Source organism: Lissotriton helveticus, chromosome 1_1, assembly GCF_964261635.1.
Source record: "Lissotriton helveticus chromosome 1_1, aLisHel1.1, whole genome shotgun sequence".
In the NCBI taxonomy this organism is placed as follows: domain Eukaryota; kingdom Metazoa; phylum Chordata; class Amphibia; order Caudata; family Salamandridae; genus Lissotriton; species Lissotriton helveticus.
The window spans coordinates 710,703,805-710,726,029 of NC_136057.1; the positions used below are offsets into that span (position 1 = coordinate 710,703,805).

Genomic DNA, 22,225 nt, shown 5'->3' on the forward strand with positions numbered 1-22,225 from the left:
GTTCTATGTTCCATTGTGGGTAGTTGGGCAATCTGTACCGGAGTTAACAAAGTGTAGTGATGTTTCTCCAGGCTCCTCAGGATTAAAGGAATTACTTCAAATTCTGGCTTCTGCATCTTCTCTTCATTTGCGACGAGGACCTGAGGAGCCAGTGAACCACGCGCGTACAGGAAGCACTTACTCGTGGGCATTATATTAGTTTTCAACGTATTGAAGGGTCTTATTGGACGCACCTTATGCCGTTATGAATTGGATGTCCTGACTCAACCTTGAGGTGGCGTCTGAGTTGACCCTAGCTACCGCTTGTACCTGCGTGAGTAACTGTGCAAGACTTTGAACCTTTTCCTTGTTTAAAGTAAATTGGAATTACCTGCAACGATGAGGGATCGCATTTTTCGAGGCGACATCTAGGTTCTATACCGTGAATTGCCTTCGAATTCGATCTCGGATCTTCGGGAGCTCGTTCCATGATCTTCAGTGTGTGGCGGCCTCTCCTTCTTCTTACTATTGTCGAACGACACACAGAGGAAGAACGTCAATAGCGGGTCATGCAACATGACCTCTTGGCAGCCATCTTTGTTTCGAAATTTATGTGTATTCCAGTTGCTTGGTTACCGGATTGTCGGAACTGCTTATCGCAGAATCTGTCCCTTCTTCTGATATTCGCGCCAACAATTTTCCTTACATTTGAATCGTATTGGATCTAACTACAGGTACTGTGCGTACATTTCGAGTAAATTGAATTGACATTTGTTTCAATAATACTTACTACTCGGTCTTGGGATACACTCCTGCTTGTGCTTTTTAGACTATCCTCACATTCAATTATCGTAATATTATGGATACCACCTGTTTAACCTAGTGACTTTCGTCTCATCTCGTCATGTCTACTGAAGTCTCAAGCACAAATGTAACAAACTCTGCACATTTTTGTATTTCTTCTCCACAACCATTTTGGGTATCTGGTAATGAACCTCCCCTTCAGTGGATAGAATGGAAAGCATATTTTGTCAATCATATAGAAGCCGTGGATGAAGCAAAAAATATGGCAGCTGAACAAAAGAAAAGATTATTATAACATGCACTCGGTCCGATGGGACTTAAGACCTTTCATCAGTTGACTAGCACTATTACTTCTGGAGACTTTAATGTTTTTGATTGTGCCTTACTACAATTAGATAATTATTTAAAACCTAAAGTATGCATTGGGGTCACAAGGTTTAAATTTTTCAAAGGAAGCAGTCTAAATATGAAAGCATTGATGACTTAGTATCTGATTTGTAGAGACTAGCTCTTGACTGCAAATTTGGTGTACTGAATGACGAGTTGATTTCCGATCAAATAGTCATGCATACTTCTATGCCTCTCTTGATGATGTGGTAGCTATTGTGAGGAAGGCAGAAATTTCTGGTCCTTGTGCTGTTGCGATAAAAAATGATACTCAAAATGTAGCCTTAATTGGTTAAAAACAATATCGCCAAAGTCTTCAATAGAGGCACTCCCAAATTTAGAGATAAACCAACCTCTAGGGATCGTGCTAGATGCTACAGGTGTTGCAGTCTTGATCATCTTGCCCACAGCAAATCTTGTCCTGCCATCAAGCAGAAATGTACCAATTGTGGCTTACTGAGTCATTTTTTTAAAGTCTGCAAAAGGAAAAACTCAAAGATTAGATATGTTTCTGACGATACTGTTTCCAGCGAGGCTGGGGATGACTCGATTTCAGACCCCAACGATACTCTAACTCATGAGTTATCTACGAGCTTTAGAAGTAATTTAATGCTCAATATCAATGGAGCTATTTGCACTAACAAACCTGTCTGCAACATGTTTATGGGTGGTGTGAATGTGGATATTATTGCTGATTCTGGTTCACCGTACACCATAATTGAAGAAAAGTTGTGGAAAAGTAAATTTGTGAACAAAGTCGGTGGACATCTATTGGAACCAGACATTCATCCAGAGGGTTACAGTGGGGAAAAAAATGTATCTGATTGGTTTCAGGTGGTTTGTTTTTGAGTTCAAAAACAGACAGTGTTGTGCTAAACTATATGTTGCAAAGAGCGGTCCCCCCGTTTTAGGATGGCTGGACCAGAAGCTGCTTCATATCATATTAGATCCCAACAGTGAAGTACAAGTGTTGATTGTTGACGTGGGTTCTTCTTTAGGTGAAGAAATGGAAAAAAGTTTCCCTCTGTTTTTAGTGGTAAGTTAGGAAATGTACTGGGTTTTGAGCTTTGTATTAGTCTCAAAGAAAATGCTATGACTAAAGTTCACGTTGTCGTAATATACCTATTTTGGTCAAAGATGAGATTTCCAAAGAACTTGAAAAACTAGTGAATGTCATGGTGATTGAGCCCATAGAGGCTTCGGAGTGGATTTCGCCAGTTGTTATTGCCAAGCGCTCCAATTGAAAAATCCGGCTCTGCGTGGACCTCCGCCATCTCAATAATAATATCATAATTGACAGATTTCCCCTACCAAAAATTAAGAGATGGTGAGTTGTCTGAAGAATGCAAAGTGGTTTTCCACTATCGACCTCTCTGCGGCATATCATCAAATTACCTTGTCCAAGGAGTCTAAGCACCTCACATCCTTCATAACTCCTTTTGGGTGCTACCAGTTTGCTCGCATGCCATTTGGCCTTGCATCGGCGGCAGCAATTTTTCAGCGCCTGATGTTCCACTTATTCAAAAAAGAGTTCGGGGTAACCTTTTTTCATGATGACATCCTGATATAGGGAAGATCTAAAGAGGAGCATGATGCTAGGCTTAACAAAGTTTTGGCCATACTAGAAAGTAAAGGGCTTACCATTGAATTTTCTAAATGTAAATTTGCATGTGGAAGTGTGACGTACCTTGGACATGTTATTGACTATAAAGGGGTCAGATCTAAACCACCTTTGGTTTCGTCAATTGAAAATGCTCCAACCCCCACTAGCAAAGATGGCATCAGATCCTTTCTAGGCATGGCACAGTTCTGTGCCAAGTATGTTCCTAACTTTGCGGACAAATGTTTTAACATTCGTCAATTCTGAAGAAGAATGTGAATTTCCTTTGGTCTAATGAATGCAATAATGATTTCAAAGTCATCAAATCAGCTATTGCTAACCCTGCTTCTCCTTCCAGTTTTGATCCGGATGCTGAAAGTGTAGTTAACACCGATGCTAGCAGCAAGGGTTTAGGGGCAGTGTTGTCTCATGGATAAGAATGGTAGGGAACACGTCATTGCCTTTGCCTCCAGATCCCTATCTCTGTGTGAGGAGAAATACCCCATAATCGAGAATTTCAAATCATTAATATGGGGTAATGTTTTCACTCTAAGATGTGATCACAAGCCTTTAGTTAAAATACTGACCACAGAAGGTTCCTCTAATATTTCTCCCAGACTCGCTAGAATTTCTATGCGAATGAAAAATGTTGCTTACAAAATAGTTTATACACCCGGCAAGGACATATTTGTTGCAGATTTTCTTTCAAGAATGCCTATTATGTCGGAAAAATGTGAGGATGACAAATGGAATGATTTCCAGGTAGCATTAGTTCATGATCAAGGTGGTTCTGCCATTGACGAAACTGAATTGGAAAATGAATTTCAGAGTGATAGTACACTGTCTAAAGTAGTTTTCTTTGTGTTAAATGGTTGGCCTCACAAGGATAGTTTACCTAATGAGGTTAAACCCTTTTGGGGAGTTAGGTCTGAACTCTCCTTCTGTGATGGATTTCTATTAAGAGGCATAAGGATTGTACCACCCTTGAATCTACGTGTGTGCATTATTGAATTATGTCACGGAGGGCATTCAGGTATTACCAGAACTAAATTTATTCTTAAAATATTGTGTTGGTGGCCTGGTTTGGATATAGAGACTGAAAGAGTGGTCCGTAACTGTGTTGCGTGTGGCAACTCTGATAAGTCATTAAAGACCTTTAGACCTCCTATGGGCGATACTTTCATTCCAAAAGAACCTTGGGATACGGTGGCAATTGACATTTTAGGACCTGTCAAGGACCAGTGTGGTGGATCACAGAAGTACGTTATTGTGCTTATGGATCTTTTTTCTCGGTGGCCTTTGGTTAAAGTGGTTGATAAAACACTCTAGCAGTCTTTGAGTTCTTAGATGAGGTTTTTTCTTCAGAAGGAATTCCTACCACCTTGATTAGTGACAATGAAGTCCAGTTTGTATCAAATATGGCTAAATTAGGTATTAGCCACAGAACTACCTCCCTATATAACCCTAGCGGGAATGGCATGGTGGAGAGGTTCAACCGTGTTTTGAAAGGTATTATTCAAATTGCTGTTAGTGGTTCTCAGGATTAGAATGCTCAGATTGGTAAGACTGTTTGGGCTTATCCTGTAACTGCAACTGAGGCCACAGGGTTACCTCCTTTCGTTATCATGCGGGGTCGCAAACCCAGGCCAAAATGTAATCCTTCATGGCTGTCCTCTTCAGGCATGGTCCACTGGTCTAAGGAGGAAGTATGGAATAGAATGCAAAGCGTTCATGAGAATAGTAAAGAGTATTTTAACGTTACGCAGTCTACCCGTCCTGTTGGTATCGAAGTAGGTGACTGGGTTAGGGTTAAAAAACAGGTTTTGTTTCTAAAGGTGAGTGTGCCTTCTTTTATGCTCAGGATGTTTTACACAATGCAGTCAGACTCAAAAATGGGAAGGTGTGGAATTTGAAAAGGGTTGCCATGGATCGACCTTTTTTATGTAGAAGCTCTGATTTTCACAATTGCGAATGTTTGGAGGATGATTTTAATGCTACATCTAGTTCTCACTCACTTTCGTCCCCTGTCCCTACAGACAGTTCCATTGTTAATCCCACTGTCGTGAGGGAGGGGGTAGGGGTGGTTCGGGGAGATCCAACCTCGGGTGAGAACATCACTGATCCAATTGTTCCACCTGCTATAACTTCAGATGGGAACACCCATGGTAAAAACATTACACCCCTTGTTCCAACTTCTCCTAACCAGGAAGCTCCTAGGGTGAGAGAAGCCCCTATTTGGCTTTAAGATTATGTGGTTCATAATATGTAATTTCTTAATGCACTTCCTCCACATTTTGCAAGTTTCCTTTCTTTTCTCTTTTTTTTCTTTCTTTGTTCTTGTTTTGTTTTTGTATAAAGGAAGGGGAAGTGTTGTGTTGCTTTAAAATGTTTAATTGACAAGCTCGTGTTTCCACGTGCATGTTTGAACATGTGGAATGTATTTTCTTGATTAGTGTTCTATGTTCCATTGTTGGGAGTTGGGCAATCTGTACCGGAGTGAACACAGTGTAGTGGTGTTTCTCCAGGCTCCTCAGGATTAAAGGAATTACTTTTCTTAATTTTTGTTTTTTCAGAACGTCAAGCAGCTGCAGAGTACTTCTGGGTGAATTGCTTCTTTTTTTTCCTCCCTCCTGTACATTAGATAACCCAATGGCCATGATGGAAAAAGAAATGTAAAATGCCAAAATGGCCACTTGTGCGTCACAAGGCATACTCTTGGGCTGTTTTGGAATTATTCTGGTTTTGCTACTGCTAAAGCAAACCATCATTGGCAAAGCCAAGAGCTTGGACGTTTAAAGGCGTAACCTTTTGGCATTGCCAAAGCCTGTTTCATTACACACTGTACACCAGGATCAATCTAGCTAAAGTGTGATGAAGGGAAACTTAAAAGTCAGCTCTGTCCACTAATTTCTTAAGAAGTGTTGCACATGATAACATTCCTACTGTTGTACTCCTTTGGCTGCATATTACTTCACAAAAGTTGAGGTTGGTTTTCTGTGATGGACATCTGTTATCGCTGACATCAGTTTCAAGCTTCCCAGATCACAGGGTGTACCTAAGGATTTCATAATCAGAATTGTTCTTTTTGACTAACCTTCAGACACGTTTTTGAGTATTCAGTTTTAACAGAATATTCCTATGAAAAACCGCGAATATAGTCTTATTTGACTTTAAACATCAGACAATAATACATTTTCCACTGACTTAGCATACTTGTTACAAAATATATAAATATAGCCTCATGGGTTCATTATTAGCAGTAGAGACTGTCACATTGCACAAATATAATAAGCATTTGCAATGCAATAGGTCTCGCGTTTGCGAGAGTTTAAGTTATTGGCATGGTAAATGACAATGCCTTTTATTTAATGTTTTCAAAACCAATACATAAATAAAAGGCATTGTCATTTACAATGCCAATAGCCCAAATTCTTGCAAATGCAAGACCTACTGCGTTGTAAATGCTTGTTTTCATTGGCTAGGGGGCAGTCGAAGGGTAATGGGGGAAGGAGAGTGTTAAGTTTAAAAGGTAAATGGAGATGGTCGGTTTAAATGGAAAGGGCTGTAGGAATCAATCAATCAATCACTGTATTTATAAAGCGCGCTACATACCCGTGAGGGTCTCAAGGGGCTGGAGGGGGGGGGGGGGCTGCTGCTACTGCTCGAAGAGCCAGGTCTTGAGGAGCCTCCTGAAGGTGAGCAGGTCCTGGGTCTGCCGTAGGTGGGTAGGGAGGGTGTTCCAGGTCTTGGCAGCGAGGAAGGAGAAGGATCTGCCTCCGGAAGTGGTCCGTTGGATTCGAGGGACGGCGACGAGGGCGAGGCTTGCAGAACGGAGCTGGCGGGCGGGGGTGTAGAAGTTGAGTCTGCTGTTCAGGTACGCTGGTCCGGAGTTGTGGAACGCTTTGTGTGCGTGGGTGAGGAGCTTGAAGGTGATCCTCTTGTTGACGGGGAGCCAGTGCAAGTCTCTTAGGTGGGGGGTGATGTGGCTGCGACGGGGGAGGTTGAGGATCAGGCGGGCCGAGGCGTTCTGGATGCGTTGGAGTTGCTGTAGGTGTTTAGTCGGAATACCAGCGTTGAGTGCGTTGCCGTAGTCCAGTCTGCTGCTGACGAGGGCCTGTGTCACTGTTCTTCTTGTTTCGGTCGGGATCCACTTGTAGATCCTTCGAAGCATGCGGAGAGTGTTGAAGCAGTAGGAGGAGACGGCGTTGACCTGCTTGGACATGGAGAGGGAGGAGTCGAGGATGAATCCCGAGTTGCGTGCGAGGTCCGTGGTTGTCGGAGCTGTTCCTAGTGTAGTCTGACACCAGGAGTCATCCCAGGCGAACGGGGTAGGGCCGAGGATGAGGACTTCCATCTTGTCTGAATTCAGCTTCAGGCGGCTGTTACTCATCCACTCGGCGACGGCCTTCATACCCTCGTGGAGGTTGGTTTTTGTGGTGTGAGGGTCCTCGGTGAGGGAGAGGATGAGCTGGGTGTCGTCGGCGTAGGAGATGATGTTCAGGTCGTGTTGGTGGGCCACTTGTGCGAGGGGGGCCATGTAGATGTTGAAAAGCCGGGCTGAGCGATGAGCCCTGGGGTACGCCGCAGATGAGGTTGGTTGCTTCGGCTCTGTAGGGTGGGAGGCGGACTCTCTGGATTCTGCCAGAGAGGAAGGACTAGGTCCAGTCCAGGGATTTAACCCGAATTCCGGCTTCTTGGAGGCGCGTTCTTAGTGTGCGGTGGCAGACCGTGTCGAAGGCAGCTGACAGGTCCAGGAGGATGAGGGCAGAAGTTTCGCCGTTGTCTAGTTGGCGTCTGATGTCGTCTGTGGCGGCGATGAGGGCTGTTTCGGTGCTGTGGTTCTGTCTGAATACGGATTGCGATGGGTCTAGGATGTTGTCTTCGAGGTGGCGGGTCGGCTGTATGTCCTGTCGTAAATTGAAAACAAATACTTACTCTGCATTTTAAATAACAAGCATTTGTAACACAGGGACAACGGAAGAGAGTGTATGAGAGCAATGCAAATGGGCAGCCTGAGAAGATTTATGGCCCGATGAGGGAGATGAGCTATGCAGGGTGTGGATGTTGTGAGGACTGGCAGGGTAGGGCCCCAGACGAGAGACTCTGGATACGAGGCTCTGTATGTTTTAAGTGACTGTGCTTGTTCTGTGCTGGCTGGTGCTCATGGAAACAAAAGAGAGGAAAGGGTTAAGGTTGGTTGCATGGTGGGAGGGTGACTGAGGCAACCTGAGAAAACCCCCCTAAACAAAGCTGATGCATTTGGAGCAATGCTGTGGCATAACATGCAAAGCTGGGGACTTTGAAACTGGAGAACATCGTTGGAGTCTCCCATGAGCTCTCGCTGCCTTCCAAAAATCAAATGCAGACACGTCGAGCATTAAAAGTTTAGTAAAGCGAAAGCCTGCTATTTATTGTTGCCTTTGTACATTTCAAAGCGGACAGCGGAGAGATTCAGTGGCTCGAGAATACATGTGACAAACTAAAAGAACAATCCACATTGTGATGTCATTGATTTGAGCAGCGCTTGATTTGTTAACATAAGTAAATACATTACTAAAAGCGCATAGCGTGCTGCAATGGCGTTGGTCAAATAGGGGAAGCTCATTAAAGAAAATAGTGCTCACCAACTTATAAAGCAGACCATGTAAAGACTCAAGTAAAAGGTCCATTCGTTATGGAAGGTTACAAATAAAGACAAGGAGGTACCAAAGAAGGACTAACAAGCCTAATAATGACTGGGATGCCAGCGTTTACAAAGGATAATGACAAACCAATTAAAAATATGGGCAGAGAGTGGGCGGGGCTTCAAAGCCATACTCCACTACTGCATGCCTCGCAGCAGTGCATGTGCTTCCCAGGCTCGACCTAAAAAACTGATGGGTGGAATGCTTAAATTCATTGCAACCTTTGCCACCCAGAGCCACATACCAGTCATTCACTTTTATTTTGCTCAGAAAACCAATGCAGGCTGGGGACACAACAGCTATAATGGTTTTCTGCTAATTTCATACCAAATTAGTTTTATTTACAGCAGATGTTATTTTTTAGATGTTCCAGTGTTGATCCCGGTCACTTGTTACTAGTTAGCAAGGTCTTGCATTGATGACTTTATGAATTCTTTTCTAATGCCCACTTTACTGTTCAAACTCCCATTTACTTTTATCTCACTCTCCAGAAGGCTACCAAGTTCTCGTCAAGATTCACATTGTTGAGTATTCTAGGGGGACTCTGATGCAGCGTGCAAAATGCTACCAATTGCGTTGTGTAACTGAATTTAAAAGCCTCTTAAAGGGTTGCAACACAAAGCAGACATGATTTGGGACTCTGTGAATATGTCTGCACAATGTTTTGTTCATGATGGTAGATGGTTGAGGCAAGATTCATATGGTGCTACTTTATAAAAAAATGAATTCCAGAGATCAGTTATTACAAGTTAAGTGGTTTTGGTGTCTACACATTTTGCACTTAACATTACTTAAGTGCTGGAAAATAACCAATAAGGGTTCAGACTTCCTATATAGACCTGCGTAAAAAACTGTAAAATGTAGTACTCGGAGTAAAGGGCCAACGGTTCTATTTAACCCGTCCTGCACTTGGAGCTGGTCAGTTGGTTTGAGAAGCACTAGAAATGTACATGTATTCAGACCTCCTCGCGCCAATATTAACTATGTAGTAAATATAACAACTGATTAAGCACTTATTTAAAGAACATTAAAAGACCAAAGCAGCAGGTACATATTTCAAAACAGCCCATGCAATTTAATCCATACAATTCCGAAAGTAAAGATTCTGAGCATAATTTACCCTCTGTAGAGAGCATTACCGTTTTTGGGAAATGCCTACACTCTTATCCGCGTACTCTTTGGCAGTCTGTTTCATAAGTGTTAATTCAGGTTCTACTTCCCATGAGATGCGTGGGTTTGAGTGTACACAGCTGATTTTTCAATACCACTGAACAATTTTATAAAATGTCTCCTTCATTCTATTGTGCTGTAATTAATCCACTGAGTCACAGGTGTTGCCCAGAAGTATGTATAACTGGTCCCATTATAGAGTAAAAATACCAAATATCCAATTGTTATAAATGTTATTGTATTTTTTCAAATGATGCTTGAATATCACTCAATCTATTTCATATTTTTCTGAAAAGGAACTGGCAAAGGAGAGACAAGAGAATATGAAATTAGTGAAGATCTTGCAAGATAAAGAAGAAATAGTTGAGAAAATGAAGGAAGAAATTGACCTGTTGAACAGAGTGAGTATTTTATTAGCACTTCGAAGTGCTTTATTTATTCATATAAACCCTGGAATAAGGCTGATCCCCTTCCATAACCCGTAGCATCAGCATTTTTGTTGCAGACAAAAGGCCCTTTGAACTCTTGGCCCAAAGCAGATTTCTGTCACGTATCGCAGCTGATGGTGATTACATTAAAAGAAATAAAATTTATCTCTAAACTTACCATATTTCAGTGTTACAGTAAATAGTCCACATTATAAGCAGCTTAAAAATGTAGCATTTCCCTTTCACATTTCACAGCTTATCTTCTCGTCCTTTTGCTGAAAATATGTTTACCTTTTGGATGACTACAGTTTGTACAGTAATTGCAGTTATAAAATGTTTCTTGCAGCTCTTTCGGTGGATGCACAGCTCACTATTCTTTCTATAAGAGCTTCGAAGAGTCCCCAAGTGTTCCTGTTTCTCAATGCCAATGTGCAATCTTCATCAGCTATGATTTCTGCTGTCCACTACTTATTGCAGGTCTTGCATTAAGGACATTTTCTCCTTTTCCATTTTAAGTTCATCTCAGTTGTTCGACAGATTAAGCAAACATATTTTGACTGTAGAATTTGTTTGCCATGAACAGACTGGCAATATGATTTGTAGCAAGGCTGCGATCCTCAAAACCCGGGTTATCCTATCGTGCCTTTTCATGATTTTACAGAGCTGGGTTTGTGTTATTGTAACACTATGCCACTGTGACCAGTAAGAAGTTTGTGTGTGTGGGACCCATGCGGTGAATGGTACAATATCTCCATTTCGTGCAGGCCAATCTTGTGGAAGGACATTGTAGGAATTAGCAAATCTACTCCAAGCATTAGGTAAATGTTAGTTTTATTTCTTTTACAAACACATTTTAATTATTTATTTTTTTATTCTGTGTAAGAGTATTTCGTAGATCATAAATGTTTGATGAAGTGAGATACCATTGCTCTAGCTTCCATGTGTATTGTGTATGTGGTGCATTCCCATCACCTTGCTGGATATATAATCCCCCCATTTAGAAAACGTTTTGAAAGTACTTCTAATGTGAACTTCTTAAAGTACAGACAGGAGAGTAAGCTCTTGCGTACTTAAATTCCTAAATACCATGGCCGTTCACGTATACCACTTCTAAACACCGACTTCTCACTTCGTTTTGAATTCTTCTCCATTTATCCTCTTTTTGCCTTACACAGGGCTTATATGTTGTCTAGTTTCTAAAATTGTGCTTCCCCTTTGCTACAGTAACTTTTCATCATCAGAAAGTTTCGTCTTCCATTGCATTAGTATTAATTTTGATACAACAAAAATGCCTTCACGCAATTCATGGCTACATTGCAAATACGGTGTACCCTGTTCTTTTTGTCTAGTGTATTGATTAAGAATATTGAGACCATTTTTGCTTTCTCATTTAAAGGACAATTTTCTTAAGTATTACCAGTGACTAAATCACTTTTTGTGGTCTTCATATGTCTTCAAATCTACTCTTGTGCAGCCGGTGACCTTCGATCTGGATGTGAAAGATAGCGATGTGTAGGCCCTAATTGTTGCTGAGGATTTGTCGGCCCAGAGATATGTACCAATTACGGCTCGTAATCATTAGGCGTCTCTACCACATAGAAGTAGAATTTTCGTTAACTAAGTTAGATACATTGCCTAGAAAGACAGAAGTCTTTAATCAAAATTTTATCTATCTGTTGTCTTACCAACAAAAAAGATAAAATAGCTACTCCTTTTTAGTACCCATTGGACTCTGTGTAGGATTGCTAGCAACATGTGGAATACTCTTAATATTGCTTACCCTGGTCCTTTGTCTAAGATAAGTGATTATATATGCCTTACTGTATCCCAGTATAATTGTAACGCTAGCCACTGTCTGAAAATGTGAATGTAATTTTTCCCGTCTGCTTGCAATTAGAAGCTACCATGACTGTTAGTTCATATTTTGGCCAACTTCTTTAGAGTCCAATATAGCCACTGGATGGTAAAACAAGCATTTGCAATGCAATAGGTCTTGCAGTTGGGAGAGTTTGAACTATTGGCATTGTAAATGGCAATGCCTTTTATTTACGTGTTGGTTTTTAAAACCTAAATAAAAGGCATGCAACAAACACAGGCCCCCTATCACTGTGTATGTTCTCATAAATGGCACATCTATTAGCCCCCTGCAGAGGCGACTCTGCACTATCTGGCGAAGTGTGCGTCTCAGCGCTCCCATTATCGCCATTCTACTAATATGGACAGAATAGTGCACTCCAGTGGGTGCAGAAAAATGCAAATTTTGTTGGCGCAACCATGCAACTGGTGTTCATGTAAAACGCTCTAATTCCTTCGGGTCGAGTTTGCGCTACATAAAACTGCAACAACAAAAAAAGCTATAAATAAGTGCCACGATGCTTCGAGAGATTCTTAGTGCATGTTTAATTTTACTGGTGCAGTCTTAATGTACCAAAACGTTGAAAAAAAAAAGCCCAAAGTAGGACACATGTATAAATAATTTACAGACTATGTAAAAAATGTCCAGAAAACAATGTGGAATAACTGTTGTTTCGAAGTTATCCAAGGGGGGCTGGTAAAGATGGACTTGTGTCAGTCGGCATCCACAAGTCAGCATGAGGCGACACTTAATCACCGATTTAGCAAGCCAAACCTGTCCAAAAGGGCAGGAAATGAATGCAGCTCAAAACAAGGGCATCATGGAGGGGGCAGGAGAGAAGCGCACAGGCAACAGAATGGGAGGGGGAGGATGGAAAACACAGAGAACGGGAGGAGGCGTGAACAAAGGGATGGGGGAAAACAAAACAAGAGCGAGGGGGAACAGATGAAAAGCAGACACCTCTTAACAAATATAGCTTTCACAGATACAAAAATGACAAGGTCAATTTTTACATAATAAAAATGAAGAAAATCTTTTCGACGATTATCGAAAGAGGGGCTCGGATGCAAAATCAGTTATGCAGCAAAAGAATGCAAACCCAGGATGGATCCATATTCACGAGCTGGAACGTCTTTGTTTAGTGGTTATTGCTTGTGGGTGAGCAACTGCTTAAGCAATAAACGAGCTGTGGGTATGTAAAGAGGCTTCACAGTCGGCGTTTTACATTTCTGCCCATGTGCCATCATCTTTTCTGTATTGCAAAGTGGAGCAATCCTTGCCTGTTCTATCCCGTTGCACAAGTAACAAAACATTGCACACACAGGGCTTTAAGTGGGCTGGGTCGCTCTGGGTTTCAGACCCCGTAGCATTTTAAAACGGACATTGACCTGCCTCTTTCGGGCCCTGTGTTCATGTTTTTACCTCTGCATGTATAAGGCACTGATCTAGTTCTGAACAATGGAGGTAAAAAACATTGAAGCATTCCATGTCGCCCCTGCTTATATTTCACAGGCTTTACTTAAACTGGCATTCGCTATGAATGTTTGCTTTTCCAGGAAGCTGTGTAAAGTATTTTTTTTCTGACTACGCATTACTCTTGTCTGGTGCATAGCTCGAACAGAGTGCCATCCAGGTGTTTACAACAGGGTGCATGTGAGTTTTGGCTGAAGGCAGTGCCAATTTCTCTCAGTGTCTGTTAGGGGCAAAAACTTGCTCAGAATACGTGCTCGTCCAATCCGGGGCCTCCTTCGAAAGCGCACAGAGCCATGATCCCGTATGCCAGTCGCAGTTGTGATTCAATGCAAATGTGTGGGTACGGTGACACTCTATGGGAATTTTAGTGTACATGTTTAAGCCACGCCCTTAAATATATAGGCCATGCCCGTTTCAAGGACCCTCACTTATTTTTATCGCACTTAAAAACCTGGCAACCCGGATTACCCGTGTTTGCACTAGTGTAACGTGTCTGAGGCGCAGCAGGCTCTTTAAGGAGGACAGGGCAGGGGGAGCGCGGACTCCGGGCAGGAGAGGTGTGGACTCCGGGCAGGAGGCTTGTGTGCACGGAAAGTGGTGACTGCTGCATGAGGATTTCTAGATAAAGTTGGTTGATGTTATCAATAACTTGTCTGCTGCAGGCTGCTTGGGTGGCCCACAGGTAGTGCACATAGAGGTTGGGTGGGACGAGGATGCCTCCAAATGGTGCTGTCCACCGTTAACTGGGAGGGTAAAGTCAAGAGACCCGCTGAGTACACAGAAAGGCAATACTCATGTGGCAATGGAAAGAGAGTTGCCACCTAATTGGAGCCTAGCATGCAATATAAGACTGGAAAAATGAACCGAGCAGAAGGGGTAGAGGTGGTCATGTCTTGTCAATTCCTGTGCCTGAATGATCGAACCAGTAACAAGTCAGAATTGTTCACATGATATGGCAATTTTAGACAAATAGGACTGTATGCACTTAAGATGTATTGTAAATTCAGATTCTCGCATAGCTGACATGCATCCCCTAATTCAGTTTCTATGCGCTGCATCTCAACAGTTGTTACTCTGTGAAAGATACAGAACAAATTTGGCTAAGCATGTTTAACCACGATTCACGTACTGCCCCGGAATGACCTTGAAGTACACAGCGTCAAGATTTTTATTAACATGACGCCCAAAGTAAACATAACACAAACACTTATGAACACGATGCCGAAAGTAAAAAGAGAGCGCAACAGGCATGAAGAAAGATGAAGCGCGGCAAATAAAGCGGCTGCACATTTTTCTTTCATTAACACAGCGCCTAAAGTAAACCTAAAAAAACACTTATTAACATGGCTCCCAAGGTACAGTTGTTACTCTGTGAAAAGTATGGAACAAATTTGGCTAAGAATGTACAAGCACTATTCATGTACCGCCAGGAATAGCCTTGAAATACACTGTGCCAGCTCTTTATGAACGTGGAGACTACAGTAAACAAAACACAAACACTTATGAGCACAGTGCCAACAGTATGGCCGCGCGGCAGTGAAAGGCGATCTGCAATTACAAGCCGGGCGGGGGTGAAGGGGAGTGAGCGAGTGGGAGGGAAACACTGGCGAAGCGTCGCGCTTCAAGAGCCTGGTGGGGGGGGCGGGGGAGCCAGCGAGTGGGAGGGAGGGAAGGACCATATGGGGATGGGGTGTGAGTGAGGGGGAGCAGAAGCCTTTGATTGTGGTGTGCGAGGCCAAGCGCGCGCTGGAGAAGCGTCACGCTTCAAGAGTTAACATGCATTGTGAGAAATCCGCAGAGAAATCCGCTTGGTCAAGAGAGTTTGTTCCCCTGCTATAGGGTCGAGCTAATTAATCCCTGCGGGATTTAATAGCTCGATCTAAAAATGAATCTACTTGAATGGCTCCGTTTTCGCAGTAATATAAAGAAGGACTATAGATACTTGCCAATTTTTTGAACTCCTGTGTCAGCAAGCAACAGAGACCGACCTTCTCTGCCTTTTTCATATCAGATTTGCTTATGTCCCAGAGCAAGTTATAAATAACTATTATGATGGGTGGCGCACTCTGTATTTTTGTATTCAATTCAAAACTCAGAACAAGTTTTCCTAAGATGTATCGTGCTACACGGGACCCGGGTGCTGCCAGTCTCCCTAGTGTCATATGAATCATGTATGTCAAGTAATAATGTACCTGAATGCCTGGGTGCACTGCATCAGTATCTAACCTTCGATTTTTTCAAAAACTGCTACAAAACACAATTTTTCATTGATTTAAATTAAACGCAATCCATAACTCAATGTAGAGTGTTCAAACACATGCTGCTTACATTTGTTACAACACATTTTATCAACACATAACCTACTATAAAATCATGTGTTTCCATGCAATGGTTCTTCAAAAAGTTCCATAATGTTCTTTATTGCCCTATGCATTTCGGGGCGGATGGTCCCTTCCTCAGGGGCCTCTACAATTAGAATAAACCCAATAATCAACAGTACATTAGTATTCAACAAAAATCTACAATGTCAAGGCTATACCAAACAGCATGCAGATTCCTAGGGTGTCCTGCACCCTCTCTGTCCACATTATTGTGAATGTCCTCGCTGGCTGTCCATATTGTAGTACAACACATGTGATTGCAGTAACTAACACAATAGTGCAGTATGACACCACTGTGATTACCCACAAGAATATGTCATGAAACACCATTTCTGGTCCATGCACCAATACGATCAAATACCAAGTATGGTCACAAATAGGAAACAGTCCAGAAATGTTCTAATCATGAAATGGAACCAAACAAAATTTCTATGAAAAACAACTGGTCAAAATGCTGCCATGTGTAATTGTCTTCAGTACTCCTGCCCACTATTTCTTAAACAACATACCTTCATGCAGCTTCCTCACACGCTTCTACTAAGGAACCATTGTCCAGTACGTTTCTGCACTTAATCTTCCAGCCCTAAGAGATAAATCAATACATGAAAAACCACCCCTTACGGGCACGAGTGTTAACACACAAAACATTTTTCATCAAAGTACATGTTCCCGGTGTCTCTCAATGCTTTCCCAAATACCCTTCGTGGCATCTCTGCTTCTTCTTCTCGGGTGTGACTTGCCAGCTGTAGTAGTGGATGTTATTCTTAGCTAACCACAAATGTATTCCCCCGTAATTAGGTGAAGTGTATGACCTGATGTGGATTGTCAAGTTGACCATCTGCAGGCCCCAATTTTTGATATTGTGTCATTTGTCCTGTGTCTGGCCCAGCATGGCTTTGCAATGGGCATTGTTAAAGGTAATTTATCTGCCCATTCAGCGTTTTTATGTTTGCCTGCTCAACATTCATTATGATCAACATTCAATATTCTGGCCGTCAGTTTCAATCCAGTTTTTCAAGTGTTTCACATGTTCTAGCCTGCAGTCTTCATTATGCCTCAGTAGGACCTCAATTTAATCCTTCCATACTTAATGTGAATGCCCTCTGAGCCCATACATATTGATATTTAAGGTTCCTGCCAATCAAGATGATATTTCTGCATGCTGTCATTGATTTGTAGGCATCATCAATGCAACCTTTTTAAACCGCCTTTTTCCTGGATAAATTGATGCTGGGGTCTCAAACTTCCTTTTTGCCCAAAGTGGTATTGTCTTTCACGTGGGACAGTCAATCACTCTCTCTGCATTTTTCACTACACATCACCCTTCCAAGGGTGAGGAGAGGCTTCAATGAGCCAAAAGCATTTACATTGAGGGAATGAAAGAGCACTTGGTGGGTGACCACTTATTAGCTTCTTTGCCAGCTAAGAAGCAAAAACCAGTCCAAAAGTGAGCCTTGTCCAGGTGAAGTTTCAATACATGCTGTGCCCCGGCCAAAAAAGAAGCCTTATGAGGGCATTCGGGCCCATTCCACCAAGGCTGCCACAAGAGCCTTGGTTAGTTCTCTTTCGGTCTCAACACTCCAGTCCGCATGGAGGCCTATTTCACCCGCTTGGTCCTTTAGGACCTCCAAGTGTAAGACCACATCTCAGATTATCCACCTTTTAGAAGGAACTGCTTTGGTATCTATTGAAAAGGTGCGGAATCTATGGTGGGTGGTAGAGCAAGTTACTTTTGTTAAAGCTGTTACTGGTACACCAATATCCCTAAACATAGATTTTCCAACACCCACCCTCCTCCTGATTTGAGGTGGGGACTTTTATGGCTCTAAAAGTTACATTTCACACACCATACTATACTCCCAATGTGTCACGGATGATGCGTACATGGGTGGCATATATATGGCTCCATGTTGCCACTGTTGGAGGGGGAGAGACGTCACCACAAAGTTTGATGGTCTTACCTTCTGGCGTGCATGAGCAGTTACTGAGAAAAATGTACGGATCCCAGACTGGCACCTGGGAAAATTCTAAAGGTGAGGAATATGCGGTTAGATAGAGTATCAACCAGAATTAATGTTACAAAAGGTAAGTACCATGTTGGTTTGGCACTTGGTTCCATCTCATCTTAATGCTTGGTTTCCTTGGCCCAGGTAGATGTTTGTAGAAATATAAATATTGTCCGCTTCCCCTTGGCTTAGACTGTCATGGCAGTCTCCATGCATGTTTTATGGAGGCACTTAATGCTTCACCTTAACACACAAGAGTTAAAGGAGATTATCAAATTGGTTCTTTAGGTCATTACAGTAAGAAATTCTGGTTGCTAACCTAATATCATACCATACATGCAAATAGCGGCCTTTAATCTAAACTTCTTAAAAAATGTATGTGCTACTTGTTTGAAGAAATAAAACTTTTCCCAATAGCATGCTCAGAGAACCATCATTAAAGGGTTCATATTACTATGATTGATTGATCCCATATCTAGCCTTCTTATATTCTTGATCTGCATTGCCCACTAGTACGGTTGACTTTCAGGCTGTGCTAATCCTTCTTTATTCAGAGAGACCTGAATTAAGTAGTTTTGTGTGTAAGTTAACAAGTGATGTCCCGCACGTAAATGGTAGACCACTTCCCTCCCTTCTTTATGCGGATGATGCGGTCCTTATGGGCCGCACACCCAATGCACTGCGCACCTTAATATCAGGATTTGTCCCGTATATGGCAGATCTTGGCCTTTGCACTAATTTTAATAAATCATTTATAATGTGTTGTGGCCCCAAAAAACATAAAATTAAGCAAATCTTGTCAGGGAATAATGTTTTAAAAAGCACATGCACTTTTCCATATCTAGGCCTGTTGTTCTCTGATTCTGGTTCATGGCAACCTCACGTTGCCCAGGGGAGGAACAAATTGGGCAAAGCTATTAACTCTATAACCTCCCTCAGTCAACCTAAATATGCAGAGGTTAGTATACCATTGCTACAAATCTATAAGACCCAATGTTTACCCACAGGAACCTATGGTGCTGAGGTGTTGGGATTCTCGAACTGTACTAATATACAGATCGAGGAAAATAGATTTTGTAGGAAGGTTTTGGGGGTTATTTCTGCCCCAACCTTCGTGTGCCATCGGGAATTGAATCTCCCATATACAGAGGACTTCAGAAGATCTAGACCTGCCCTGTTTTGGCTGAAAATATGGTTGAATTCAGCGGCTTCTCTGACCCGTGATATTATCTCTGATTGTCTAAAAAGTGAGCGGGCCAATTATATACCATGGCTCAGAGCGGTAGAGAAAAGCCTAGCAAGTGTGGAGCAGGGGCATTTATTTATATCTCCCCAAACAATCGACCGCTTGCACAAGAACTTAGTAAAAAGGGCTTTGTACCACCTTTATAGCAATGAGAGGGAAAAGAGCGAGTTTACAAAACCAGCTATTATAAGGTACATATCCCTTTTGGTCCCAAGCGACAGGCCCTATGATATGCCCCAAGGCTATCTGTAAAAAGCTGGGCAAATGGAACAGGAGCCTGCTGTTCCGGTTCAGGGATGGGAGCATTAAAAATCTATTATGCTTCCCGTTAGGCTTTAACAAAAATTTGGAAAACCTAAGTTGTCCCTGTAACCAAGGCGGGAAACAAAGCCTTTTACATTTTACGCTTTTTTGTGACTTTTATGTAAAATACACTAAACATTATTTAATCCCATATTTTCGAAAGACTGCTCTGATGAATTTTAATTTAGCTTTTGGAGATTTACTAATGTTACGCTCTGACGAAGTAATTTTCAGAGTCAGTTGCTTTCTTAAACCTGCTATTCGATCACGAGTATCATTGAACATGGTCTGATATGCTTTGCACTATTTCTTGCCCAGTTTGCACACTGCTTATTTGCACTAAGTAGCTGCTCTCTTGCACATATTATAGCCATTGATTCTGTATTGTTTTTAATTGTCGTGTATCCCATTTTAATAAGCCTTGCATACTCTCTGAAATCACCATTTCTGCCTGATATCTGCATTTTATGTAATGCACAATGATGGTTAATTATGTCATCTTTTATTAGCTTTTCAAATGACTGTTTTATTGTGTTTTTTGGATGACTGTTGTGATTTACATGTACTTTTATGGATGTTTTTAAATCCGCATAAAGATCTTTTGACTTGACAGAGAGACCTCCATTTTTTCCAGTTCAATAGAATACCCTTTGAGATCCAGACAAACGTGTTCAAAGTTCTCAGAAGTTTGGCCAAATCCCTTTTGCTAAAAGTAAAATTACTCTTCCATGTATTGTGAGCAGAAGATGGAGCCAATATTTAACAAGTTTTTCAACTTGGTTGTTGGCCTTTTTGAAATTAATGCAGAGCAATTCATTTCTTTTTTGATTTGGTTACCAAGATGTTTCACTATTTGATCAATTCATGGAAATTGCATATAGCTTGGATTTGTGGATGTTAATTGAATAATCTGAGAGCCAACCTCCTAAATAATTATATTAATTCTTGATATGTTTTTATAGGGATCAGATGTATATACAATCACATGTCAGCAAATAAGACTAACTTGCCATTATACCCTTTGCAGCTAAAATGCATCACATCTAGGTTGTGTTAGATTCAGAACTAGAGGCTGTTTATACCAATGAAAACGCCCGATGACAGTGGGCAACCTTGTCTCCTACTGCGAACCTTCCGAAATCTGTCAATTACATTTAAATTTTAAAAATAGTTTTTTTATATCACCTAAATCATTTTGCCGCCAAAACGTTAGTGTTACCCAAAATTTCCAGTTTACTCCATGAAACGCTATAGCTACATATAGCATATAAACTGCCAATGGAATAGAGTTGGCTATATCTAGATTGAAGCAATTGATCAGTGGGTAAGTTTGTTAAGCTGCCTGTAGTGTTTAAAATCTCTTTGGTACAGATATACCATCAAGTATAAAGGTATATTTTGCTTACTCGCTAATATTCCTGAGTAACATATATAATAGTAATTCATTAGGGTGATGGGCCTATATGTCTCACAATTGTATCTGTCCAGAGTTTAGGGAGGATCCTCTCTCCAGTGAAGTTTTTAAATATATTAGTACATTTTGGAACCTGTTGATCATCAAATTGTTTCTGTAATTCCCAATGGGAGACCATCTGGACCCACACTTCTCCCATATTTACATTGAATACTGTATGTTAATTATTTCTCTTCTTTAATGCAGCCTTCACTCTGCTGTGTAGTCCCTTTTCAATTGTGGTGAATCTAGTTTGTCAAGATATATATATTATTCCTATTCTCAAAATGTTATTGAAAGACTTCTCCAATCTGAACCTTTTCTTCAGTTCTAACATTGCTTACTGCTCTAATGTAATGCCTGCTCACTGAAAGTGTTGTAGCTTGTTTGTCTCCACTCGTGCTATTGCAGCAGGGCCAAGACTGATTTACATATGGCTGGGTCCAAACTGAGTTGGCATGGTGAGCAACAAATGATGGATTGGAATGCAGCCCTCAGCGATTGCAAGTGGCTGAGAATAATTCAAGCATTCCATTAATCACATTTTTTATGCCATTCTCATCTGTAGGCCCACCTTCTGGTGCTGCTTGGCTGCTAAGGTTTGGTGTTTGTTCTCAGTTGTAGGAATGTTTAAACAGTTTAATGTTTATTAGTTTCCTATAAAGTAGGTAGATGTTGTTCACTTGAAAATGGAGTCTGGGCAATGCAAACCCGGAGGCCTGTCACTCAGTGGGTTTTGTCTTTCATCTATTTGAGCCTCAGGCAGGTTGTCTGAAAATTGTTGAACACAGTTTCCTGCCTGTGGCTTAACTGGCCCGTGGAGGTGTATGGGTGAGCTAGTTTATTCATGAAGCCAGTTCATTTGCTTCAATACATTTTGTGCATAGTACAATCAATTGGCTTCTGATGGAATGGTCTGAAGGATGGCTTAATAAGTTTGCGTTTTTTCCAGTTCAGGGCCTGTCTTGTTGCCTGGTTTTGCACATGTTGCTGCTGAACGCCCTGGTAGGCTTGTGTAGAACACTTTGCAGTGTGTTAGTCCTGCTCAGCTGTCCGTTTCATGAAGTGCCAGGTTTTTGAACAGCAAGGATAGTCGGAAACTGATTCATTTGATCATTGTGTTTCTTAGTGGAATAAATGATCGGCCTAAGCTGAGGATTAGGGTCTTATTTCTAATGTTCGTTTTGAGGGTATAGATTGCCTCTAGGGTAGGCGGCCATATGAATGTAATTATTTTGCCAATAATACCTCTCATTAATGGAAGGATATACTTTAGAAACAGGAAGACTTCTGCAGTATAGTGAAGGTTGGGATTCAGCTGTCCATGATGGTTTGGCTTCCAGCTCTGTCTCGTATGGGTATATTTACTACCCATTCTGTGTTTTTTTTTTTTTTTTGGTTGCTTAGAAGGCACTTTGGCTTCTTCGTGGTCTCATAAGATTAAAAAATGCTTTTC

At 41.6% G+C, this 22,225-nt stretch overlaps 1 protein-coding gene across 2 annotated transcripts in view; it reads left to right on the forward strand.

Annotated features, from left to right (window-relative positions):
• PAWR (pro-apoptotic WT1 regulator) overlaps window positions 1–22,225 on the forward strand; it is a 441,530-nt gene that overhangs the window by 404,060 nt on the left and 15,245 nt on the right. For both annotated transcript variants that reach the window (XM_078674246.1, XM_078674244.1), the window contains one exon: window positions 9,921–10,025. In XM_078674246.1, the coding sequence (XP_078530372.1) occupies window positions 9,921–10,025 (105 nt within the window). The remainder of the gene's footprint in view (window positions 1–9,920; window positions 10,026–22,225) is intronic.